At 30.3% G+C, this 27,679-nt stretch overlaps 3 protein-coding genes across 4 annotated transcripts; 1 reads left to right on the forward strand and 2 right to left on the reverse strand.

The window, feature by feature from the left end:
* Positions 1-242: 242 nt before the first annotated feature.
* On the reverse strand, positions 243-3,521 carry LOC149031873 (facilitated trehalose transporter Tret1-like). Its single transcript, XM_089174421.1, has 3 exons — positions 3,318-3,521; positions 2,975-3,237; positions 243-1,384 (listed from the first exon to the last, which is right to left on the reverse strand). The coding sequence occupies exons 1-3, from the start codon at positions 3,394-3,396 to the stop codon at positions 323-325; spliced, it is 1,404 nt and encodes a 467-aa protein (XP_089030547.1). The 5' UTR covers positions 3,397-3,521; the 3' UTR covers positions 243-322.
* A 3,827-nt stretch (positions 3,522-7,348) lies between these two features.
* Positions 7,349-27,437, reverse strand: LOC107072907 (retinoid-inducible serine carboxypeptidase). Of its 2 annotated transcripts, none has more exons than XM_089174423.1 (9): positions 26,670-27,437; positions 10,842-11,071; positions 10,526-10,756; positions 9,471-9,581; positions 9,155-9,386; positions 8,472-8,636; positions 8,089-8,166; positions 7,848-8,002; positions 7,349-7,486 (listed from the first exon to the last, which is right to left on the reverse strand). In XM_089174423.1, exons 2-9 carry the CDS (start codon positions 11,004-11,006, stop codon positions 7,415-7,417), a joined length of 1,209 nt encoding a protein of 402 aa, XP_089030549.1. In that variant the 5' UTR covers positions 11,007-11,071; positions 26,670-27,437; the 3' UTR covers positions 7,349-7,414. The 2 variants fall into 2 exon arrangements, with proteins under 2 accessions (XP_089030549.1, XP_089030550.1); XM_089174424.1 differs by lacking the exon at positions 26,670-27,437 and adding an exon at positions 11,177-11,293.
* On the forward strand, positions 18,089-20,910 carry LOC107072903 (facilitated trehalose transporter Tret1-like). Its single transcript, XM_089174422.1, has 3 exons — positions 18,089-18,167; positions 18,249-18,511; positions 19,807-20,910. The coding sequence occupies exons 1-3, from the start codon at positions 18,089-18,091 to the stop codon at positions 20,866-20,868; spliced, it is 1,404 nt and encodes a 467-aa protein (XP_089030548.1). The 3' UTR covers positions 20,869-20,910.
* Positions 27,438-27,679: the final 242 nt, after the last annotated feature.

The following is a 27,679-nucleotide window of genomic DNA, read 5'->3' on the forward strand; positions in this document are numbered from 1 at the left end:
TCGAATCTCATCTCAAATTACCATTGCTATTTTTTTCGTTAAAATAATTTATATATTTTTGGTGAATTATTTAAAGAAATAAATTATTTACTTTATTACAAAGTAAACTTATCGGATAAGGACATATATCGCCTTGATAAACCATGGATTTAGTAAGGACATCGGGATAAAAAAAGTTTGTCAACCGCTATTTTTCTTTTCCAACAACATTTGGTATAACAGGATCCTATATACATGTTTTGGAAATTTATTATCATATTAATAGTACAATCATAAGTTAAAGAATTGACATAACAAAATAAACAAGAAAATGATTTCACTTCTAATCTTGAAGTTCTCTTTGAATTTCTATAAAAGTCTTACCTTTGGTTTCCGGTGACAAATAATACAATAAAGCCATACTTAGCCAAACAAGAAGACAATATCCAAGAAAAGGAAGACCATGACCATAATTCAAAGATATTGTTAAAAGTATATAAAGCTTTCCATTAATCGTTGCAAGTATACCACCCATGATACTAAGAATACATGAACTAAGTACTTTGATTTCAACAGCGAAGACCTCAGACATCATGATTGTCAAGATACTGCAGAAGCCTAAGTTACAGAAGAAAATTGATGAAAGGGATGCTATTATTGGTATAAAATAATAAGAAGATACGTCAATGTTAAAAAAATCCTTTGCATAAAAATAAGAACTAATTGTTAAATCACAAAGGCCAGTGATGATACCTGATATGAGAATTATTAGTTTACGACCTAGCCTATCAACAAAAAGACCAGTTAGAATAGAAGATAATAGCAATGTAATGCCTGCAACTATATTTATTGTGTAATCTGAAATTGTACCTAATATTTCTTTGAAGATCAATTGTCCATAGGTAAGTAACGGAAAGTAGCTACTAAAAAAATTATTGAAGGTTAAAAGAAAAATAATAAAGAAGGCTCGTCGATGTCTTCTGATCGTAAATATGTCCTTTAGCGAGCGCCAAAATCTAATTTTTTTAATTTTCTCTTTCTTTAGGAATTCGTTTATCATTGTCAATTCATCAGACACATCTATTTCACCTCGTAATTTTTTTAACGTCTCCTTAGCCTCCTCCGTTCTTCCTTTCATCACCAGATAATATGGCGATTTTGGTACAAACGAAAAAAGAAGAACAAAACAGATTGACAGAAAAAGGAAACCAGAAGATGTGTATTTTATCGAATCATACGGCACTATTATAAAAGACATCAAGATACCAAGATTACACATGATACTTATCATGGTTCCGTTAACACCTCGAGTTTTTACCGATGATATTTCGGCTAAGTATATTGGAGCAACGAGGAAGCCTAATCCTAGAGAGATTCCAGACAAAAATCTTGCCAGGTACCACATCTGCAACCATTAAGAAAAAAAAGAAATATCATACACTTTGTCGCATACAATGTTTATTTTTTAGTTTCAAATCGTGCAAAATTTAGCTATTGTTATTTATTTTATCCGATTCTGTTAGATAAATTAAAAAATTGTGAATGTAAAAACAAATATATACAGCGGACGAATTATGTAAATCTTTACATATAATTTCGCTAGACCATATATTTTACAGTGGAAGACTAAAATTGAAAAATGTAAAGATTTATTAATAAGGTTTATTAATAAACATTGTGTATCTTAGAAATATTGTGCAAGGATAAGCCTACAGAGAGTGTAATCACTAAGCTTGATTGCTACGAGATAGGTCTTTCACCGACAAATTTTCAATGTGTGGACATTTCAAATATACAAAGAGTTTTAGCAACAAGAGATTACCTAAAAATCTTTTTTACTTACAGTTGTATAAAAAACTATATAAAAAAAGGGATACTATTGAGAAAAGGAAATATAAGAATTAAATGAATTTTTTGCTCAAAGTTATTTTTTTACGAAATTTTAAAGTTATTTATTATTTTATAGATTATTTGATAAACGTTGTAGGAGAGGGGTCGGCAACCTTTTGAGTCGGAAGCGTCAAAAATTACAATTTACAAAATTTCAAAGTTTTTAAAGAGACACAAAATTTTTTTTTGCCCACAATAAATAGTACTCGCATAAATAAAGTTTTGTGATAAAAAAAAAACTAATCTATTTATGCATGTTACGTAAATTTACTTGTCTAAAACTCGTGAACGAAGCTTCATTTGTCAACAAGACCTTTCCAAAAATTTACTTACTGATTACTAATGGGCTGTATCCTCCCTAACAAAGCTGAATACACTGTAAAACATCAGCTTAATACAGTTTTTAGCAAACTTATGTAATATATGTAAAATTTTAATGTTTTAAGGATTTAACAAGTATTAGTTCGACTATTTTCTGCAACTCGTATAAGGATCCGGAAAAAATGCATCTAATACATTAAAACTTTCTACATGTTGATTGTTCACAACAGTTCTCACAATATTGCATTTCTTGGGAATTACGCTACCAGTTTGTTAAAATTGTTTAATTATACTAAAAATTGAATAACATGAAGAATGCTCGGGTTATTTACCACGTTGGAGGAAATTGGTACTTCAAGACGAATTGCCTTAGTACGTAAGCAGGAACACGATAACACGGGGATTATTCTATCGGTTAGGTATCTATGTCGTTGCACGTTACGCTCAACCTTTTCTTGATATCTGACAAGAAATGGTATAGAAATATAAAAATATAATATAAAAATACTAATGAAACTTTAACCCTAATTTTTATCGAAAACGCGGTTGTACCTAGGGAATTTTTGATAATAATCCCGTATGTAGGGTTTGTAGCCCTAATGAAACTCATATAAATTGATAAAGTTTCATAAAAGTCTAAAAAAATACTATAGAGCTTTCCTTGCAATGTAGACCTGCAATCGGAATGGTAATAAAGCTTTAGTGACTGATATAAGTATGAACATATGACCAAAAATATTGTAAACTATCTTTACTTCATTACAAATCAAAATGCAAAACTTACAAATACGTTTGTTGTCATTAGGATTATACTCCAACTTGTGACAAGTGGAAGACCGCATAATAAAATCGTATATTTTCTTCCAATTTTGTCAGTTACTAATACATTTATCGTTGGTGCTAGCATTTGACCGACTGATAAGGAAACCGCTAAAGTTGAAATATCCAATTTAATATCTTGCATTGACGAGTCCGGTAATAATAACAACACGACCATTGGTGAATTCCATCCTATCACTACGCCAAGAGATAATATTAAAAGTGTGCCTAAAAATGTTTTCGAATTACCATGAGTTCACATTTTTTCTTCTAAAATTTCAATTAAAGTAATTTTTGAGAAAACTTACAAGAGAAGATGGCGAAGTACTCCCACAATTTTGATCCATACGGTGAAATGTACGATCCTCTATTTCTGTCCCTATTCATTTCTAATTTTTGAGAATCACAACTTTTTCTTCCTCACTGAAGACAAATAGTAATGTGACGAGATTCAATAACACCCTTTTCTAATTAGAATTCTGAATCTTCAAACTATCTTAGAAACTATTTTATTTCATAGGTTTCAACGGGTTACCTGAAATAATACAGTTGGCGTAAAAAATATAATTATTTTTGTAGCGGCAAACAATTTGAATCTAACAAGGAAACCACAGTAGGACACACTTACCATTTTTCAAAAATTTGCAAATTTAAACAGGACAATAAATGAATCACTTTATTAATGTATTACGCATTTAATAAATGTATTTTTGGGTGCTCTAGTTAGATTATAAAACTAAACAATTTATTCTGATTTACTCTGTTTATTCTTAGCTAGCTCGACTAATGCTTGAGACGATTAAAAGAAAGGTAGGATTAAATGACTTGAGAATTTATTTATTGCGACATCAATGAAAGCAAAGTAATATATCCTCAGGCAAGAAATAAAAAATAATTAAATGTGACTTACGTGAGTTTATTCGAATCTCGACTGCTGATATATTTTAATGAAGGACAATTCTATTATTACAAGTAGCAAAATTATGTAAACTGTATTTAAACATCAGAATTATTCAAGATTTATTCAATATTAATCGATATCTATTTAGTATATTATCTACGAAACTTTCCAGGAGCTGACTCTTCTTGTTGTAAGACGATCAGCGAATAAATCGTTAATTCTCCACACTTTATGACAGTCTACTGAGAAATATTCTTTCTTTATTGATATTCTACGAACAACATAAATTTCAGTGTACTCTTTATACGTTATAAGACTGTCTTATCAAATTTGTGAACTCAACTTGTCCTTCAGAGTTGCACATTATTCGCCTATCTTTGTAAGTGGAAATAATTTATTTTATTGTAAATAGTAACAAATATTATAATAAAGACGGCACAAAAGATAACGATTAATACAGTAAATATAGTTTATTGACATAAATTTCCTGGTCCCCCTCTCAGAGAAGTATGACTAGCTCGATAACGTCAAGAAACGTTATGTTTTTTATTTTCTGTCAAAACATATAGACTAAAGTTGATAAAGTCGTACCCCATAAGAAAATAGGCTTATAAATTGTCTGATTTTATATATGAATAAGAAGTATTTTTACTTTCCTTAGTCTCTTATAACAATGATTTTATTTATTTTAATTACGTTCGAAGAATCTATACGGTTTTCAATAAAAGTTACAAATCGTATTAAATAAATATAATATCAGAACGGCTAAGGAACCAAGGTGTAAATGCTACCACCCATTGTCTTACTCACACTTAAGAAAGAAATTAAAACAAAGACAATAAAATTTTTTATTTGTAGATAATAATTAAGAAGAGTCAGTTTTAAAACTCATTTCTTGTTTTTATGTTATTTCCTGCATATAATTCGTGTATGAATATTTTACATTATAAGTATTATTTAATATTTTCTACACGATCATCTTACAAAAAATTGCACAACTAATTTCTTTTATTTTTGAAGTTAAAACTTCTTTAAAATTGGGGTGATTTGAAAAAATGTAACGCGGCGATGAAACGCGACTATGAAACCATGACAAATATATAGAATCGAAAATGCGAAAGAATGAGACAGAATATAGCTATACAGTTTTTCTTTTTCTCGGTCTCCTTTTTTATGCATTGCTTCGTAGTCCCCACTTTTAACTACTAAGCGTTGTATATGTGTATGTTTGTGTATGACTGGATACTACGAAGCGTGGACTCATATCATGTCGATACTATACCTGTCCAGTGGCTAGGTTAAAAACATAAGTTTGTTTTACGACTGGCCGCTAGATTACCCACGTTTCTCACACACAAGTAAAACTTTTTCATAAAAACTATAAAAGATCTCTAGCATTAAAAAAATTTACTATCGTTTTTTTCTGGATGATATTTGTAATATATTCACAAATCTTGTCAATGTAAGGCTGAGTCGATGCAACTAGGATGAAAAGTTGTTGCTCTTTTATTTTAAAATGATAGGTCTTTCGCACCTATTACTAAATTAGGGGGAGCTAGGAGAAAAGTGGAGCTTTCTCAATAAATATATACTAAATGAACATTTTAAATAAAATACATTTTTAATAAATAATAGTATTGAATCCAAATGGAGAAAACTTCATAACGTTAGAACACCGACTGTACAACATACCGGACATCATTGATGTTTGAGTTTCGCGCCGATTAGGATGCGCAGGTCACATTGCGCGCATGGGGAGGATCGAACGGAAAAAGACCACTAGGTAGACCAAGACATAGATGGGAGCAGTGCTGTCAGATCGTGGGTAAATCTTACCCTCTCCCTGTGCCACTGGGATTGCACATAATGAAAGTTATCCATGTCGTGTGTTTGGGATGTCGAAAGAAGCCGAGTGTAACCGAAGTTGGCGGTTGGCCACGAAGTGGCACATTATGAAAGCGACTTGTGTCCATGTATTCGGACGACACGAGTCGCTTTCATAGTGTGCTACTCCGGCGTGCCCGCCAACTTCGGTTACACTCGACTTCTTTCGACATCCCAAACACACGGACATGGAAAACTGTCATTGTGTGCAATCCCAGTGGCACAGGGAGAGGGTAAGATTTACCCACGATCTGACAGCACTGGATGGGAGGACAATATTAGGAGGGATCTTAAAGGAATAGGCTACTAGAACCGCGAATGGAGAGAAGGTCGCGCTCAGGGTTGCGTCAGGGTACACTGGCGAGATTTAGTGTTTGCGGATATGATTTTCCAAGTTCCTAATGCTAATTAATAATTAATAATAATAATAATATTATTGAATTATAATGTGTTTCTTTTACAACTTTTTAAGAGAAAATATTGTTAGAATCTTTGCGATTCAAAACTCGATGAAACGAAAAAATGCAACCAAAATTGTTCTGTTTTTTTCTTTTTCAGACATTTAAGAGAATTAGTAAAAGCAACAACAAAAATACTTGGTTGTTTTGACCCATGATAAATATGTCATATATTTACAGAATGACTATCATCTAGCTGAGTTTTATAAAAGGATATATTATATTTACTTACGTTAGAACGGGGTATCTTTCCTTCGATATACATCTTACGAATTTTATGTCTTTTTATGGCTATTGCATTCGGGATTCTATCTTGATTGCTAGAATTGAAAAAGTTGTAGTTTTTGTCAGCTACTCCCATTCCAAGATCATACCGGTGCTCTTTGTTATATGTGGTAACAATATTATTATAAATAAACCTTAAATTTGCCTACTTCTAAATACTGTGCATTAATCTCATTCTCTCAAAACATTCTGTTTTGAAGGTTTTACATATAACTTGTGTTATCTGTACATATGATATTTTATCAAATTTTTGCATACTATTAGATGTCTGTGATAATATTTTTTATACTTTCATACATAGTAACATATCCAATTTGTAATAAAATAATTTGGAAAAATTTGTGATATTACTTTAAAGAAATAGTATGTATAATAAATATTTCCCTATTTATACCGTGCCAATTTTCTGCTAACAATAACAATTTTTTTATAATATTATAAATAACACGTGTTAAAGGCGGCATGAGTAATTATTTTTAGATACTACTATTATGAGAATAAAAATAATATAGTCATTTCGATCATTTCTATTCATTTTTTATATTCCACAATAATATCACCAAAAGATATATTAGCATTTCAGTTTGTAATAAGCAATTTAATCTTGAAATCTCCTAAATAATTATCTAAGAAGAATTTTTTTCTATCATTAGATGCCGTCCGGCTATTTTTTTTCATTTGAGGTTTTATAATATGATTTTAAACATTATAGATATGTATGTTAATCTCTTTATCGTAATCATTTTGTGTATAATAAATATTTTTTCTTCGTGAATATTTTAAGAACTTCATTTACTTCAATCTTGTTTAATAATATTTTTATTAAAGTATACCGTGGGTGAAAGGAATTTTTAAGTATTACATACAATTATCAAAATTATTTAACGTTTGCATTATTTGTCAAATCTTTTAATATTTTCGCCATAGCTGCAGGATTGTCTTTTGGTACCTGAAATTTATTATTTATTAAAAGTTTTATATTCAATAATTGAGTCGATAATTATGAAATTAATTCAACATAAGTTATTAAAGTTCTTAAAAAATATAAGAATAAAATTATTTCTGTAGGGTTTTCTCAAAAATATTACTTATAATTTAATTTCTATAAGAAAAAAAAGCATCATACATGCATTCATAAAAATATCCCTCAGCATTTCCCTTAACATTTGAATCGTAAATACTAAATTATATATTTTTTGTATTTTTAAACAAAAAATATGCGTGCAATTAGATACAACGATGCAATTAGATTAGTTTCCTAATTATCGACAAATACATTTAAAGAAAGTATTATAAAATATATATAATACCATATGTCCTGCTCTGTTGACCCAATAAAATCCAAAATTATCGTAATGTTTAGAGTAACCTTCGATAATATGATCAGAAACCAATGAAAATCTTTTAGCTTTATGCCAATTGTAAGAATTTATCCAATGCATATTATCAATCCAGAGTACTGTGCCTGTAAATTTCCAATTTTATTCGAACATTTATTCCAAAATAAAAGAAATATAGAGTAAATATATAGTACGAATAAAAAATTCACACCTGGCATATCAACGACGAGGTCCATTTGTCCAGTGTATACAAAGACATTAATATTAGTTTCGTTTAGTAATAATTCCACTATAAAATACAATAATATTAGGTTCTCATAGTAGTGACGTAACATCTTTATCTAACTTGATGAAGGTTACATTTAATAATGTGTACTTAAATTTTTCATGATATTTAATTTACTCTCGATCAGATAAATCAACATATTTTTTTATCTACCGTGCTTGAAAGCGTATCTTTGTGAATTAGTCTACTTGGGATTAAAAAAAGATAACAACTATTATTATCTCAGCAAATACACAAAATCTCATTGTTAGATTTTGAGTGCTAAATGTATAATATAAATGTATTACAATTGTGTGAGAGAGAATTACCTTTATCGACAACCGGTTTCATAAAATCCTCTCGCAACATATTGAAAACCATGTCGGATTGTCGACCATGAAAGGCTTTAAGACCAAGTGCATTTATTACTGGTCCGTTCATCAATTCTTCTAAACTTTTACTGTCACGCGAAATCAAATTGTAATATTTGGCATCTGTTGTATTATTAAATTATTATTATTATTATTATTATTATTATTATTATTATTATTATTATTATTATAATTATTATTATTATTATTATTATTATTATTATTATTACTATTACTATTACTATTAATATTATTATCGTCGGTTATGTATCTTTAAGGTTTGATTTTTTGAGACATTTTGAATTATCAGATTTATTTAAAAGTCACTATACCTGGAATATTTTTTAAGGAATTTAATACTATTTACATATATATATATATATATATATATATATATATATATATATATATATATCTGTTACGCTTTTTAAATTATTGCCTTTCGATTTTTGATATCCCTGTTATTTTGAAGATTAAGTTCAATTAGGTACTATCTCAACGAGCTATTAATATTATTATTATTTAATTGTGCTTTTTTTATCGTAGCAAGTTAACTGAGTTATATTTGATAATAGTTTACTAAAATTACGGTCTCTTTTTTTAAAGTCATTATATTTATAATACTGAAAAAATAAGATCACCTCCTTCAGTATAAATTGATGATAGTTTCTCGAAAGTTTGAGAAGGTCCATAGAAAGGGGATAGTTTCGTTAGAATGTTATAGAAATCTATATTATCTGTAAGTTGTAGAATGACATTTTTTGTATATTCCCGTAAAGAAGTAGCCATTGACCATTGACCATTATTAACAGCATCTCTAGTTGCGTTGGCTAATATTTCTATTTTTCTATAACCATTAGAATCAATCATACCCTAAACAGGTGTAATATAAATTTATCTTAGTTTGGTAGATATGGTGATTGATCGTTTATAGGACAATTTACTCTATAGCATTACCGTGCTAAGTAAAAAAGGTGCCCAAGTAAGAACAGAATCGATTGGAGATATCCATGCATCACCAAGACCAATTCCTTTTAGGTTACTTTTAATAGTACCTGATTGCTGTTCCTATAAAATTAATATATAATATCTATTATTTTATGTTATACATTATATAAAATTATATTCTACTAATATTTGTGTGTGTGATGTGCTTACATTGGTAAGTATTATTGCTGTAATTATATTGTTATAATCATTGTATATATTTATTTGTTATTATACTTTTGCGTTCATAAAAATATTAGTGTAAAGTAATGCAGATAAATAGTAATATTTTTTGTTGAATAATTTTCAAAGGAATGAATCTCTTAAAATAAATAAAAGAGAAGATAATTAAAGGAAATAATATATATATATATATATATATATATATATATATATATATATATATGCAGATAAATAGTAATATTTTTTGTTGAATAATTTTCAAAGGAATGAATCTCTTAAAATAAATAAAAGAGAAGATAATTAAAGGAAAATATATATATATATATATATATATATATATAAAATAATATTTGTCTTTTTATAGGTTCCAGTCACTTTTCTATTACCACCTTCTCACACTTATTCTTTACTACCAGAGGGGACATGTATTTTTCGCCTCTCTGGATTCAATAAACATATTGTTTTTATCTTTTGTTTCTTCGGACGGATCACTTATTTACTCACAGTTAGTATGTTACTAACTGTGCTTATATGTGGCTTGATTATAGTAATCATGCCGGAAGCTAGTAATCCACAGTAAGTAGATTTATATATAATAATTATTATAAAAAAATTTGATTATATAATAATTATAGCATTATTGTTATATTTTAATTATTTATATTTACAATATTGCAGATATAGTTTTTATTTAAAAGATTATCTTTAATATTTTCTCATTAACGGATTTTAGGGTTCTATGAATTATAAATATTTTATAAAATGTCTAATAATAAGTATTAACTTTATATAATATATTTTTCATATTATTAAAAAATAAGAAAATAAAAAATAGTACAGACCTTATACCAAATTAGAGCAAATTCAGCCCCCATTTTTCCACCATACGATTCGGTTAAGATATAAGTAGGTACATTCGAAAATTTTGGTAATTTCTTTAAAAAACCTTTCATGCATTCGACAAGATCAATAGCAATTTGTTCGTTTGTTAGAGCATATGCTGATAAGTTTTCAACATAGCTAAATCCTGCACCAACTGGGTTATCAATGAACAAAACATTGTAATCTTTAACCTGTTAGAAATAATTTTGTTATGCATTTCTGTAATACTTATTCTTATTTCGTAATGTCCAAAATGAGAAGAAAACAAATTCTTACCCACGTATAATTCCTTGGTCTTAAATTTGTATCGAGAGGACCAAGTTCTTCGAAGTTTCCATAAGAAGTAGACGATGCACCAGGACCACCTTGTAACCAAATTACTAAGGGTTTCTCATAATACGATTGTACGTTTGCTGTTGTATAATAAAGCCACCAGAACATATGGGAATATTTTCTAACCGTTACATATCCCCAATCTTGTTCACCTGGACCAAAACCTACTTTTCCTAATATCAAAATTATTCAATTCACTATTTTTTATTTTTTTTGTTTTTATTTATATATTTTATATTGTAATAAAAATAGATATTTTAAAAATATGCTAATATTACCGAGACTTTCGGAAAGAAGACACGATAAAATTATAAAAACTAATGTTGAACGATGCATGTTCACGAATTAGAATTTACGAGACACTGATTGCACAGATTTTTACGATTGTATTTAAAATATCGTCTTATCGATACCCAAAATAGATTAGATACGATTCTATTTATGACTTTTATGAAAAAGAATATGAGCTTCTTACATGAAAAGTGATCTAACATTAATTCCGACATTCGGAAAAATTAGTCTGGTAGAGAAATAAAAAGTAAAAATAAAAAGAAAGGATCTATACCTGACAATTGATTGAATTAAATTATGTTTTCAAAAATTTACATAAATAACAAATGCAGTAATTAATAAAGCGTATATTGCTACGTGTTTCTCGCCAATGTGTCATGAGAAATATGTTTTCAAACTTTTCAAAACTTTGATTGATACTAAACTGTTAACACTGAACTGACCGTTTATGAACCCCAACTGTGTACGGCACTTAGCAGAATCTTATTCAGATAACGCTACTGCATACTTCCGATATTCAAGCGATGTATGTGTATGTATGTGTTAATTACGAGCCAGCACATATTACCTTTATCTTCCAAGTAAAGTATTGCAATTATGTAATTTTTTCGATCTCCGGATTTGAACAAATTTTTACGTTTCGAGGTCTTCTTAGTACAAAAAAATGTTTTTTTAAACATTGGTCTGGGCGTAAGTTTTTGATGATTTTAACGGAAACGGCTGTTATAATCTTTTTTAAAACTTAATAACTTTACTATTATATATAAGTTAAAAGCTACAACTTTTATTTGAATCGTACTTAGATTTTATTCTAAAATATACCTGCTAAAAATAGTTATCTGGGAAATGTCAACCGGTATAGTGTCAATCGAAAGTATTATAGGATTTTAATTCCTAAAAAAATATTAAGCAAGAGGCTCTTAGTTACATTTTCAGAACTTTTGAAATGAAGATATTCATTTTCAATGCAGTCTTTTGCTACCTGTTTTAGAAAAAAAAATCATGTGTGCAGATCACACGTGTTAGAAGTGAAACCTTCCAAAAACTAAGTTTCGAAAGAATCAGACGAATTTATAGTTTCAAGAATAAGATAATTGTAGAATTTATTTAATAAAATATTATTACCATATATAATAAAGATCACCGGTATGATCTCTGGGTGGAATAGCTGATAAAAATTACACTTTTCCAAATTCAAGCAATAAAAATGGAATGCTGAATGCGATAAGTATATGTAGGATTATTGGGTTCTTATAAATGAAAAATAACACAAAATATAATTTTAACCAGAAAACTTTTATATTTAAGTGCACAAGGAATGGCACGTCTTTACCGAAGGGCTGTTTCGAATAGACTAAAAAAAAAGGAACAAAGGTGCACACATATTAGACTTACGACTCGCTCTCTATATCGGCGACATCTATGACGTCAGCCGATCTCCACAGCATGAAAGTTCATACGTCTTACAATAAACTATGGTTTTCTAGATATCTAAGAAGCGAACCAAAGGGATTGATTTTTGTTCTTAAATCTGAGTTACACATTCCAACAGTATAGATAGACACCAAAATCGGAGGGTGTTTATCAAAGGAAATATTATTCGTCGAAAACTAAGTAAATATAAATAATTCTTTTTTCGAGACTCAGGTATAAAATTTTTTTGTTAGTATGGTTATCAATTTCCCGTTTTCATATACATTCTTGCGCTGTCTAACAAACATTTTAGGATAGACAAATAAAGACGTTTCGAAAAACATATGGAAAATACTGCAAGACTGAATGAAGGTTCTGGTAAAAATGCAATGAGAGATCTAATAAAGATAATCTCTAGAAATGTTTTTTCAACTCTGTAGCCTACCACACTTCGCGAGACCCTTATTATTTATAACATATCTTGTCTTAATTCTTTGATCTACAAACTTATCTTTCTAAACAATCTCGTCTAAATAAAGATCTGAATAACGAAAAATCTAAAAAATGCATTGAATCGTATCGCTCTCTCAGCTTATCCAACTGTGTACACTACGAGTCTCAAATTTCAGCTCCGTGGTAAGCTCCACCGATTCACGCTGGGCGTTCAGCCTGTTAAAAATGTTTTTATTTTATTGAAAAATTAGTATAAGTTTCTTAAATACGCAAATATCATAATTTATAATATAATTTTCATATATGCATGGGTCAGTACATCTCTTTGGATATTTTTCATATAAAAATCAAATTTAATAGACATATTTTATCTTTAGGTATCAAATATATTTTATAAAGAAGCAAAATATAAAAATGTGACAGAGTGTGAGAACGTGACTTACTTTTGAATAGAATTTGTCAGCTGCTCCTCATTTATTCCACAGTTTTCTCCAATTCTTTTTCTCTGGTGTATCTGGTAATCCTTTTTTTTTTTTTAATATTTCAGACAATACAATTATTATATATTCTATGTACTTCAAAATTATTTATTATGATATTTGCGAAATAAAGAATTTAATACTTATTTTTCAATAAAATAGCAACATTTTTAAATAGAAAAGATATGACACGTCGTAAAAAAAAACTATAGGCATGAATATTATCGCATCAATAATAAAGATAATAAATGTAGATCGAATTTCAACAGACCTTCCCTGTTTTGTACAATTCTATTCTCACGATGAGGAACCGACCTTGGGGTGTAGGTAGTTTACAATAACTAATATTTTCAAAATTCTATCTATCAAGATGGAATGCTGAATGCGATAGCCGTAGATAGAAACAAAAATTCTAGAATATTTATCAGCAGAAAGATACGTCGTCCTCTAACCGAAGTAAATATAATATTTTTTTTTTGAAACTCAGGTAGATGAATTTTTCTTTCACACTTTGAATTTGAGATATCTTTGTCATGGGATAGCATACACAAGTATTTCTTTTTGTGTTGCAACTAATAACTGTAGATGCTGTTAAAGAAGGGAACAATTGTGGTAGTATCTTTTTCGTTTCATCGGTTTTCGAATTACAACAATTTTAAAATCTATTTTTTAGATTCGTTGTTTTATTTTATAATATTAAAAATCTTTTTAAAAATTTTTTTCTATATTTTTTTTCTATATTTGTAAAATAGGTTATATTATTTTATTCTTATTGGAAATATTAAGTAAATAGAGTTTATTTTTTTTTACACGTGTCTAGTTTCTCCTATTTAAAAACTTTCTATTTTATTGAAAAATTAGTATAAATTTCCTAAATACGCAAACATTATATTAAAAACATGTCTTCGGATATTTATAAGAAAAGTATTCTACAATGTTGTTTAATTTTTTTTCTCTGATATATCTGATAATCATTTCATTTTTTTGTAAAATATTGCAGACAATACAATTATTATAATCTATATATTTCATAATTGTTAATTATAATAATATTTGCGAAATAAATAATTTTATATTAATTTTTCAATAAAATAGAAACATTTTTAAATAGAAAAGGAATACTACGTTTCGTAAAATAAAAACAGACCATGCACCTTCTTTCTTTATTTCGACCGTCGGTTCGTTTGGACCTTATGCTTTTGTCGCATACCTACGTGCTTATCTCTGTTTATTCGTCCTACCCTTCTATCGCTTCTAACTACAAACATTTCGAGTATCGAAAAAATACGTGTCCACGCTTTGTAGTATGCAGTCGCACACAATCGCACACATATACAACCAGGAGCGATAACTACGATACATAGCATAAAGAGGAGACCGAGAATAAGAAAAACTGTATAGCCATACTCCGTCTATCTCTCGCAGGCTCAATCCTATCTGTTTGTCTCTCTTTTTCTCGTTATTTAGTATAGCAGCCGTTACATAGCTGCGTTTCCGTTTATTTACTTTTCAGATCACTCCATTCTAAAGAAGTTTTCACTTCAAAAATACTAATGAAACTTTAACCCTAATTTTTCTCAAAAACGCGGTTGTACCTAGGGAATTTTTGATAATAATCCCGTATGTAGGGTTTGTAGCCCTAATGAAACTCATATAAATTGATAAAGTTTCATAAAAGTCTAAAAAAATACTATAGAGCTTTCCTTGTATTGTAGACCTGCAATCGGAATGGTAATAAAGCTTTAGTGACTGATATAAGTATGAACATATGACTGAAAACATTGTAAACTATCTTTACTTCATTACAAAACTTACAAATACTTTACACATTATGACAGTCTACTAAGAAATATTCTTTCTTTATTGATATTTTACGAACAACATAAATTTCAGTGTACTCTTTATACGTTATAAGACTGTCTTATCAAATTTGTGAACTCAACTTGTCCTTAAGAGTTGCACATTATTCGCCTATCTTTGTAAGTGGAAATAATTTATTTTATTGTAAATAGTAACAAATATTATAATAAAGACGGCACAAAAGATAACGATTAATACAGTAAATATAGTTTATTGACATAAATTTCCTGGTCCTCCTCTCAGAGAAGTATGACTAGCTCGATGACGTCAAGAAACGTGATGTTTTTGAAGTAAAAACTTATTTAGAATGGGAGTGATTTGAAAAGTAAATAAAGGGAAACGGAGCTATGTAACGAAGCTATGAAACGGCAGTTATACTAAAAAACGAGAGAAAAAGAAACAAACATATAGGATTAAGCCTGCGAGAGAATGAGACGGAATATAGCTGTACAGTTTTTCCTATTTTCGGTCTCCTCTTTATGCTATGCTTCGTAGTTATCACTCCTGGCTAAATATGTCTGTGTTTGTGTGCGACTGCATACTACAAAGCGTGGACACATATTATTTCGATACTCCAAATGTTTGTAGGTAGGAGCGATAGAAGGGTAGAAGAATACACAGAGATAAGCACGTAGGTAGGCGACAAAAGACTAAGGAACAAACTAACCGACGGTCGAAATAAAGAAAGAAGGTGCGTGGTCTGTTTTTTTTACCAAACGTGTCATTTCTTTTCTATTTAAAAATGTTTATATTTTATTATGAAATTAATAATTAATTATTTATTTCCCTAATATAGTTATTAACAATTACGAAATAAATAGAATATAATAATTGTATTGTCTGCAATATTTTACAAAAAAATGAAATGATTATCAGATAAATCAGAGAAAAAAAATTAACCAACATTGTAGAATACTTTTCTTATAAATATCCGAAGACATGTTTTTTAATTATAATGTTTGCGTATTTAGGAAATTTATACTAATTTTTCAATAAAATAGAAAAGCTTTTAAATAGAAGAAACTGGACACGTGACAAAAACAAATATTATTCGCTATTATATATCTAATAAAAAAACAGTAAAATAACTAATTTTAAAAATATAGAAAAAAATTTAGAAAAAAAATTTTTAAAAAGATTTTTAATAATATAAAATAAAACAACGAAAATAATAATAGATTTTAAAATCGTTGTAATTCAAAACCCAATGAAACGAAAAAGATACTACCACAATTGTTCCCTTCTTTAACAGCATCTACAGTTATTAGTTGCAACACAAAAAGAAATAATTGTGTATGCTAACCCATGATAAAGAAATCTTAAATTCAAAGGAAGGGTGAAAAGTGCGAAAGAAAAAATTCATCCTTCTAAGTTTAAAAAAAATATAATATTATATTTATTTGGGTTAGGACAGCGTATCTTTCTGTCGATAAACATTCTACAATTTTTGTTTCTATTTATGGCTATCACATTCAGCATTCCATTTTAATTGTTTGAATTTGAAAAAGTGTACTTTTTATCAGCTATTAAACCCAAAGAATATACCAGTGACCTTCATTATATATCGTTATAATATTGTAATAAATAAATCCTACAATTATCTTACTCTTGAAACTGTGCATTCGTCTTATTCTCTGGAAACTTAAATTTTTGTAGGTCTTTCTTCTAACACGTGTGATCTGCACACATGGTTTTTTATTTCTTTGTAAAAAATAAAATAATTAATTTTTAAAGTATGTATGAAATATATCAATGCTAATATAGAGATTAAATGTAATATTTCTTATTCATAGATAACATTACACAATTTATACGCCAAACTGATTTCGACGACATAAAGTTTACAACCGACAATGATAGGCAAGTAAACGACGACCTTAAAGGAAAAGTTGAGTAATGTGACAACCCAAATTACGGATTTTATAAGATAGTCTTTAGTAGACTGTCATATAATGTGAAAAGGTCGATTTATTCACTGACCATCTTAGAGCAGGAAAAATCAGCTCTTGAAGTCTCGTAAATACTCTACAAAATTTATATCGGATAATCTTGAATAAATCTCGAATAATTTTTATTTTTAATCACAGTTTACATAATTTAGCTATTTATAATAAGAAAATCGTTCGGCAATAAAATAGATTAGCACTCGAGATTCGAATAAACGCACGTAAGTTACATCTAATTAACTCTTATTTTTTACCTAAGGAAATAATATAATGATGATCTTTTTTGATTTTTGCAAGAAATAAATTTTTAAGTCATTTAATTCTGTCTGTCTTATAATCGTCTCAAGTATTAGTTAAGCTAGCTGAGAATACGAGGAGTAAATCATAATAGAATTTTTAGCTTTATAATTTAATTAGCACCCAAAAATACATTCAATAAATACATAATACATTTATACATTTAATAATTAATTTCCCTGTTGAGTTGGCTAAGTTTGAAAAAAATGTTATCTATGTGTAACTGTGGTTTCCTTGTTAGATTTAAATTGTTTATCGCTAAAATAATATAATTCTAACACTAATCGCATTTTTCAGGTAACTCGTCGAAATCACTGAAATAAAATAGTTTCGAAAATAGTTTGACGATTCAGAATAGAGAAACAAATTATAAAACGGTGTTAACAAATCCCGTCTCTTTATTATTTATCTTCAGTGAGGAAGAAGAAGTTTTGATTCTTGAAAATTAGAAATGAATAGGGACGGAAATAAAGGCAAGTACTTATCACTACATGGTTCAAAAAAGTGGGAATACTACTCTATCTTCGCATGTAAGTTTTCTCATAAAATTATTTTCGTTGAAATTATAGAAGAAGAAATGTGAACTCGTGGTAATTCGAAAATATTTTCAGGCACACTTTTAATATTATCGATGGGCATAGTGATAGGATGGAATTCACCAATGGTCGTGTTGATATTATCATCTGATTCGTCAATTTATGATATTAAATTGGATATTTCAACTTTAACGGCTTCTTTATCAATTGGTCAAATGCTATCACCACCGATAAATTTGTTACTAACTGACAAAATTGGAAGAAAATATACGATTTTATTGTGCAGTCTCCCACTAATCGCCAGTTGGAGTATAATTTTAATGACAACGAACGTATTCGTAAGTTTTTCATTTTTATTTGCTAGGAAGTAAAGATAATAGTAAAATATCATACATTTCATTTTCATATATGCCTATACTCATTTAAGTCAATTAACACTATCGCGCAGTTACGAAAAAATTACCTATTAGAATTTTACTTAAAGAAATTAACTTTTATAAAAAATAACTGTTTCTACAGGATATATCATTACAAGCATAAATATTCTTTTTTGTTATATGGAAAGCAGAGATCTTTTAAAATGTTTCTTTACAAATTCATTAATTGTAAAAATTGTTTTAGAAACAAAGCAAATATGCAAGAAATAATATTAAAAAGAATTTAGCTTATATGAACAATCAAAGATAAATTAACTGCATTTTATAACAAAAACTGAATATGGGTATTATGCCCATTTCTAATTTGGAAGATTAGCGTACGAAAAATTAGCATATCTAAGAAGTACATTACCAAAAAAAATGATACAAGCAAATATTTGGAATGTTCTATGTAATTGAACCTTTAATATCATCATTTAATCAAGGTTGAATATTAAACACTGAAATCTTAAGTAGAATGAACATAATTCAAAAATATTTAAATAAGTGTTGTAGGCATCTAAAGATTTATAGGAAATAATTGTCTGAACGTGGGTGACACACAAATAATTTCGATCAGTGTACGTATTATGCCTTAGTACGGTATTTTTGTAAGAATAAAACTAAAAAATATGCTATAACTGATTTAATGGTTTTAAGCAAAAACATTATTAACATAAAGTGTAAAGTTTTAGGTTTCAATCGTGATATTTAGAGATAATTTTACAAGGAATTTTAAAATCAACTAAATGAGATCAACTAAGTATATCTTTTCCTTACAATTGTATGACAAATATATGTGAGAAAATTAAGTATTATTGAGAGAGTAAACCTAATGGACAGAAAATGTTTCATGAAGATCATTTCTTTAAGCAATTTAAAGGCTTTCGATGTTTTATTTAAATATACCTTTTATTTTTTTTAACATTCTTGTAAGGCATATTAAAAACGAGTTTAGTGACTTCAGAAACATATAATTTTTATCATTTATTATGTAGATAATAACATTTACAAATAATTAGAATACATTGTGTAAGAAAACCTTTCTGCACCTTCTATCTAATATTACTGTAGTAAACTTCGAATAATATGCAGGGCTCTATGTGGTTTTTAGTACCATATATTGTTAGTGTGTTTATTAATGGTAAAAATAATTATTACTCATGAGAAAGAGTAACTAATTATATGATATTTTTTTTCTTTCTTAATGGTTGCAGATGTGGTACCTGGCAAGATTTTTGTCTGGAATCTCTCTAGGATTAGGCTTCCTCGTTGCACCAATATACTTAGGCGAAATATCATCGGTAAAAACGCGAGGTGCTAACGGAACAATGATAAACATCATGTGCAATCTTGGTATCTTATTGTCTTTTATAACAGTGCCGTATGATTCCATACGATACACAACTGCTAGTTTCCTTTTATTGTCGATCTGTTTTTTGTTTCTTTTTTTGTATATACCAGAGTCGCCATATTATTTAGCGATGAAAGGAAAAACGGAGGAGGCTAAGGAAACGTTAAAAAAATTAAGAGGTGAAATAGATGTGTCTGATGAATTGACAATGATAAATGAATTCCTAAAGAAAGAGAAAATTAAAAAAATTAGATTTTGGCGCTCGCTAAAGGACATATTTACGATCAGAAGACATCGACGAGCCTTCTTCATTATTTTTCTTTTAACCTTCAATAATTATTTAAGTAGTTACTTTCCGTTACTTATTTATGGACAATTGATCTTCAAAGAAATATTAGGCGCAATTTCAGATTACACAATAAATATAGTTGCGGGTATTACGATTCTATTATCCTCTATCCTATCTAGTCTTTTTGTCGATAGGCTAGGTCGTAAACTAATAATTCTCGTATCAGGTATCATTACTGGCCTTTTAGATTTAACGATTAGCTCTTACTTTTATGCTAAGGATTATTTTAAAGTTGACGTATCCTCGTATTATGTTATACCAGTAATTGCATCTATTTCAACAATCTTCTTCTGTAACTTTGGCTTCTGCAGTGTCTGGTTGATCATGATGTCTGAGATTTTCGCAGTTGAAGTCAAAGTACTTAGTTCATGTATTCTCGGTATCATTAGTGGTATACTTGCAATAATTAATGGCAAGCTTTATATTCTTTTAGCAATATCTTTGAATTACGGTCATGGTCTTCCGTTTCTTGGATTTTGTCTTTTCGTTTGGGTAAATACGGCTTTGTTGTACTATATGTCACCGGAAACCAAAGGCAAAACTTTTATAGAAATTCAAAGAGAACTTCAAGATTAGAAGTGAAATCATTTTCTTGTTTATTTATTTATATTGACTCTGTAACTCTTAAAAACGCTATTATAATGATAATAAATTTCTAAAAAACCTATACAGGATCGCTTTATTCGAAATGACTGCAGCAGTCTCCACACTATCAATAATTTGATGTCATTACTAAGTCCAGGTTTTTCTAGGACGATCTGTGCCCTTATCAGATAAGTTCACTTAGTAAAAAAGTAGAGAGTTTATTTCTTTAAACATTATGCTAAAAATATATAAGAGGCATTATACATCAAAAGTCTCGAGAGAGTGTGGCGAATGCAGAGTTGTCGATGATCTAGAAGAACGATTTTAAGAAAGACCATTTCTTTGTATAACGCTATGCAACAGCTAAGTTCCAGCAATGCTGTTTGCTTTTAAAATTCAATCTTCTAAATCAATGGCAGTTTTATTCTAGTTATCAATTGACGAAAACGACACCGTTATTGTTTCAGAGGGATTTTATTTGTAGTATATTATTCTAATTCTAAAAAATATGGTATTTGTAAATTATTTAAGCGACTAAGAGAAATTCTAAATAAATTGGTATTTATATTTACCTAAAAAATGGACCAATATTGCACAGCAATATTTTTGTATTTACAATTTTCGATAATATATAATAAAACTAAGGTAATTAAATGCATTTTACATTATTTATATTTATTTAATTATGTTAATTTTAGTATAAAAACAAAAAAGATGCCGGAAAAATTAAACCAATAAATTTAAAAATTAAAAAAAGATTTAAAAAGAATTCGGCCTATCTAGAAAAAGTATTACATTAGTATCACATTTTATCACGTAATTAGGTCCGGAAAAAAAAGAAATCTTTAAAAATATAGATAAAAAATACTAAAATTGGAAAAAGGGTATAGCCGGATAAGTATGGGAAATCTGCCCCCGTGGCTTTTTTGACTCGCATTTGGGGGATCGATTTGGTGTCGAATAAAAATAAATCACCCCAAATTTTATCTCTTTTACTCAAACGGTTCTCGAGATTTTCAAAAAAACCTGTTTTTTCGATTTTATTTTTTTTTTTATAGTAAAATTCAAAACTAATGAATGATGATTTTTTTCTAGTTCTTAGGATTCTAAGACATGAAAAAAAATATGATCATAATATTTTAACGAAAAGCCGATTTTTGACAGAAAGAAAATTAAATTTTTTTTTTTAGCTTTTTTGAAATATGTCACTCACCAAAATTTTTCAGAAAATGTCTTTTATACTCCTCTACACTCAGGAATTTTCTTGAATTTTTTGAAGTGGTGGAACAATATGAAAAAAATTAAAAACTTATTTTTTTTCTAAAATCTCAAGTTTGAAAAATCATAAACGACATATGGAAAGATAAAGGGTGGCCAGAGGAATGAAAAGAAGGAATAGTATGCCAAATTTTCAAGAAAGGAGATAGAAAAAGAAGTGAGCAATTATAGAGGAGTAACGTTGATGTGCACAGCATACAAGATATATGCAGCAATAGTGGAAAAAAGATTAAGAGAGGAAGCATGTTATGGCTTAAATTCCTCAACTAAGAGTCCTCTGGCAATGTTGTATATGCAATGAAGTGGAGAATAATGGGTTAGGTTAAGATGTAAAATAAAACACGTGATTGAGCCAATAAAAGATGCGAAGCTATATTGGCTCGTCAGGGAAAAGCCTTGTGGCATATAAACCCTGGATGATATTTAATTATACAATAAGAGTGCACCACGTGATGTTACCACGCGGAAAAATACCGTCGATGTGAAATATATATAATGGAAAGATCTCACCTCTCGCACTCCTCAAGTATAGCGATCACAACCTTAAGGGTTGTGACATTGAATGGGCTCACTTTCACAAGTCTTAAAGATTAAGATATTCTCTTCGTTGTCCCTTGTGAATTCTTAAATCTTTTGTCCAATATGGCTTCGATGTTCTTTAGATGGTAAAGATGTATCGTCATAGGCGTCCGGTGCAGTGCTGTCAGATCGTGGGTAAATCTTACCCTCTCCCTGTGCCACTGGGATTGCACACAATGAAAGTTTTCCATGTCCGTGTGTTTGGAATTTCGAGGAAAGCCGAGTGTAGCCGAAGTTGGCGGTTGGCCACGAAGTGGCACACTATGAAAGCGACTCGTGTCCATGTGTTCGGACGACACGAGTCGCTTTCATAGTGTGTCACTCCGGCGTGCCCGCCAACTTCGGTTACACTCGGCTTCTTTCGACATCCCAAACACACGGACATGGGAAACTTTCATTGTGTGCAATCTTAGTGGCACAGGGAGAGGGTAAGTTTTACCCACGATCTGACAGCACTGGTCCGGTGGTGGAATAGAAAGAATGCCCCTTTGTACTGACCCAGCAGGGCGTATGCACTAGGGGATTGAGAAGTAGGGATGCAAGAGGTGGGGGTAGCTAGAGAAGCGCTTCGATAGTTACTGGTAGTTGATCGATGCTTGCAATGAGTATCGATCTAGAATCCTAATCGATGGAAGCGGACGAGCCCGAATTTCGAATACCGCTAATTACCGTACGATCCTTTCGGATCGTACAAAGCAGATAGGTTTAGATTAATTCCGGAAACACAGTCAGGATTCAGAAAAGGAAGAAGCGGAATAGACAATATATATATTTTGAAAACAGCAGTGGAAAAGGCAATAAATGAAGAGAAAGGAAAACTTTTCGTAATGTTTGTGGATCTGAAGGCAGCCTTTAACAGGGTAAACAGAAAGAAATTGATGGATTATTTGGAGAAAAAGGCGGTGGGTACAGACGTAATTTACAATTTTGGGAAGATATACGAAGAAACAAAGAGCAAGGTAAGAGTAGGAAAGAAGATAACAGAAGAGTTTTGGACCAAAAAAAGTGTGAGGCAAGGTTGCCCACTGAGCCCTTACTCCTGCTTATTATATTTATTGCAGATATAGAAGAATATTTAGGAAGAGGACAGGAGGGAGGAATAACGATAGGAGGGAAAAGGATATACACCTTGGCATATGTAAACGCTTTGGCGATAATAGCGGAGACGGAGAAGGAATTAGAAAAAATGATGGAAAGCGTGGGGAGATATTTCAAAAGGAAGGATCTGGAACTAAATACAGAAAAGACGAAAGTGATGGTGTTTAGTAAGGGAAAGAGCAGAAAGAAAAGAGAATGGTTCTATAATGGGAAAGAAATAGAAGAGGTTAGCGAATTTAAATACTTAGGATATATGTTCAGATACAACAACAAGGAGGAGTCGCACATGCAGGACATAAGAAGGAGAGCAGCAGCAGCTATGGTATAAATATAGAGCATTGGAGAGAGAAAATTTAGTGGAGACTTCAGAAGGAGAATGATAATGTTCAATGCAATGGTGAAGAGTATATGAATGTACGCAGTGGAAATTTATGGGATAGAGGAGAGGAAAGAGGTGGAAAGAATACAGGAGAGGTACTTGAGGAATATACTAGGATTGGATTTATGTGTATCGGGATATTTGATAAGAGAAGAAACAAAGGTGGAAAGGATAGCAGTGGAAGCAGGGGTAAGAGAGATTAAATATGAGGAAAAGATTAGGAGGGCGGAAAACAAATTACTAAGACACTGCAGGAGAGAAATGGATAAGGAAAAATGGGAGGAAACGAGAATGGGTAGATTGAGGGGGAAAATGTATCAAATAGCAGGACTAAATAGAAGGGAAGCAGAGGCAAGAGATGACAGTGGGCAGAATGTGGCGGAGATATGGAGAAATAAAGTGATAGAAGAGGAAAGTAAGGAAAAGGATAAAAGGATAGAGGAATCGAAATACAACAGGGAATATGGAAGGTGGATAACAGAAGGGCTACCAAAATACCTGCAAGAAAAAAGTAAAGGACAAAAACTGAAAATGATGGCAAGGTTTAAATTAGGGAATGAATGGAAGGCAAGCAGATATTGGATAAAGGAGAATGAGAAGATTATGTGCAGATTTTGTGGGACAGAGAAAGAAACAGGAATACATGTAAGGAAGGAATATAATTATTCGGAAACGGAAGAGAGGATAGAAGTATTGATGGGAGAGGAAGAAAAGGGAATCGAACGGATGAAAGAACTAAGTAGAAGGAGAGAGCGGTATTAAGAGTCAGTAGCAGAAAGAAGATGTTAATAAATGTGTATTTGTGTGTATGTGTATTTGTAAAAATGTATAATGTAATTTAATAAGTATTAAATTAAAACGGGTCGACGCACCCCATGTATCCCGATAAGGAAGCATTATTTTAAATAAAAAAAAAAAAATTATATATTGTCTGTTTAATATTGGTTGGTTGGCCTTCTGCATTTATATATATATATATATATATATATATATATATATATAATCCCACTCGTATAGAATGTACAAACTTTATGTTATCCATTTTGCATATAATACAACATGAAACAACATGGTCACCGTTACAATGTTCTTTTTACAATAACAATAGCTCATTGAATTACACTAAATTTTACATCGTCTCATAGCAATTTTTTATCGTAAACAAATTCCTTTTTTAAATATGGTACACTCTCGTAGAAAACCAGCAATGTAGACGGCGCACTGTAGTCCCGCACTTATAATATGTTATGAAAAATTACAATATAGTTTAATATTTTGAAAAATTTATATATGAATTTTCTTCGGAATAGTTGATTAGAAATCTAATATCAATTTTTGAAAAAAACAATGGGAAACGTACAACAGAGGATAATAACTATGTCAATTTAAATGAAAGTTATGTTATTTGTGACGAAATCGTTATTTTAATCGTGTCCTTTTTAATTGTAATAATCGGTAGGATTGTTAGATCTATGCTAGACAGGTAAACATGAATTACAATTTACGAGATAATTTTTTTAATAACAACGACTATTATTTTGGTAATTTACAACAAAATTGCTTGGTTTCTTTTTTTCCCCCGTTAGCAGTCTTTAAAATTGGATTGTCACTTGAAGATAGTATTAATCTTCTATTTTAATTAAAGATTTTTATTCAAAAATTTATTTATAGAGCCTAACATTTCATCCCTAGATCAGAAAAACTAGGTGATTAATATAAGTGTCGTGAGCATATGGTAACGGTCATGGTACAGGATAAAGTGTAAAACTTGATTTATTATAATTTGAAATATTTTATAATTTTATTTATTATTTTTGTTAACTTTAGTTATTAATTTGTACTTTTTTTATTTTTTTATTTGTAATTTTATCCGTCAGATTTTTTGATTTCTCGTTGTCCAACACAGAGGACTTAGACGTGTATGATTTAAAAATCTTGAAAGTAGATAAATTATTATTATTATTAGTTGGCATTAGGAACTAAAAGTTCATTGCCGCAAATACCAGATCCGGCCATTGTTCCCAACCCTGAGGTTGGATCAGATTGGATGATCTTTCCATTTGCGGTCTTCGTATCCTATTTCTTTCAGCTCCCTTCTAATATTACCCTCCCATCTACGTCTCGGTTTTCCTAGTGGTCTTTTCCCGTTTGGTATACCGACCTGTTACGTCCACTAATGGTCCGTTACAGGAGGCCGCTCTTTCTGTCACCAGTCTTTACTCGTTCCGTAAAAGAGGAAACTTAAGGAGTAAAAACAAATTTTAAAAGTCCCCAACGGTGACGACCTTACAAAAGTTTACACGTCAATGAGGAAAGAAGAAAAATTTATGCCTGTTTCGGGTCAGCCCAGTAAATCGGAACATTACCCAGGATAGGCTCTCGGATACCAGATACCGGACGTCGGACGTCAGATGTTACCAATCCACAAACTAGATGTCCACAAACTTGAATCACTTACCTTGCTTCAGGAGCCGACAGACCAGAACCGCAATCCCTTTGTATTCACCACCCTTGATGTTGGAAGGGAGTAAAACAGGTTAAATCACAATCACCAAGTTGAACACAATAAAATAGATTTAAAAAAAAAATTTAGACTTTCAACAGATTACACAATAAACAAATCGTTTCACAAAACACAATTGATAAAAATTTTAAATATAAACAAATCGTTTAACACAATTGATACGAAAAATAATATGATGCGATATTTAAGAAAAATTATGTAGATAATATGGGGTAGATTATTATAACCGAATTTAGATTATACATGAAAACTTAAACAAACTTAGACAAACTCAAACAACTTATGGCAACTAGACAACCTCAGACGAACTTATGCAGTTTAGACAATTTTAGACGCATACTTAAAGATTATACTATGTAGACTGACTTCATGGCAGTGCTGTCAGATCGTGGGTAAATCTTACCCTCTCCCTGTGCCACTGGGATTGCACACAATGAAAGTTTTCCATGTCCGTGTGTTTGGGATGTCGAGGAAAGCCGAGTGTAAACGAAGTTGGCGGTTGGCCACGAAGTGGCACACTATGAAAGCGACTCGTGTCCATGTGTTCGGACGACACGAGTCGCTTTCATAGTGTGTCACTCCGGCGTGCCCGCCAACTTCGGTTACACTCGGCTTCTTTCGACATCCCAAACACACGGACATGGAAAACTTTCATTGTGTGCAATCCCAGTGGCACAGGGAGAGGGTAAGATTTACCCACGATCTGACAGCACTGCTTCATGGATGAACGCAGCATCCCAAGAAGCGTCCACTTCGGAAGAGTGGGAGTACCTCCCACTAACGCAAAAACGCTTCCCCCACTACTGACTTCCCAACCATAAGACTCAAGTCGAGGAGAAGAACTCGCTGACAATCACAATTCTCGGAACTGAATAAATATTAATTACTATCAAGCGTGAATTATCCGAAGAGAAATAAGTTTCATTTACATTGGAATTTTTTAT

Source organism: Polistes dominula, unplaced genomic scaffold (genome assembly GCF_049000335.1).
Source record: "Polistes dominula isolate Pdom_NZ unplaced genomic scaffold, Pdom_raw_medaka contig_83, whole genome shotgun sequence".
Taxonomy (NCBI): Eukaryota; Metazoa; Arthropoda; class Insecta; order Hymenoptera; family Vespidae; genus Polistes; species Polistes dominula.

Coding starts and splice junctions, on each gene's coding strand:
- LOC149031873 (XM_089174421.1), bottom strand. CDS start 3,396: ATGAATAGGGACAGAAATAGAGGATCGTACATTTCACCGTATGGATCA. Junction 3,238..3,317: donor GTACTTCGCCATCTTCTCTT/GTAAGTTTTCTC, acceptor AAACATTTTTAG/GCACACTTTTAATATTATCT. Junction 1,385..2,974: donor TAATGACAACAAACGTATTT/GTAAGTTTTGCA, acceptor TAATGGTTGCAG/ATGTGGTACCTGGCAAGATT.
- LOC107072907 (XM_089174424.1), bottom strand. CDS start 11,234: ATGCATCGTTCAACATTAGTTTTTATAATTTTATCGTGTCTTCTTTCC. Junction 8,167..8,471: donor GAAACCGGTTGTCGATAAAG/GTAATTCTCTCT, acceptor TGTATTTTATAG/TGGAATTATTACTAAACGAA. Junction 7,487..7,847: donor TCAACAGAGCAGGACATATG/GTATTATATATA, acceptor AATAAATTTCAG/GTACCAAAAGACAATCCTGC.
- LOC107072903 (XM_089174422.1), top strand. CDS start 18,089: ATGAATAGGGACGGAAATAAAGGCAAGTACTTATCACTACATGGTTCA. Junction 18,168..18,248: donor ATACTACTCTATCTTCGCAT/GTAAGTTTTCTC, acceptor AAATATTTTCAG/GCACACTTTTAATATTATCG. Junction 18,512..19,806: donor TAATGACAACGAACGTATTC/GTAAGTTTTTCA, acceptor TAATGGTTGCAG/ATGTGGTACCTGGCAAGATT.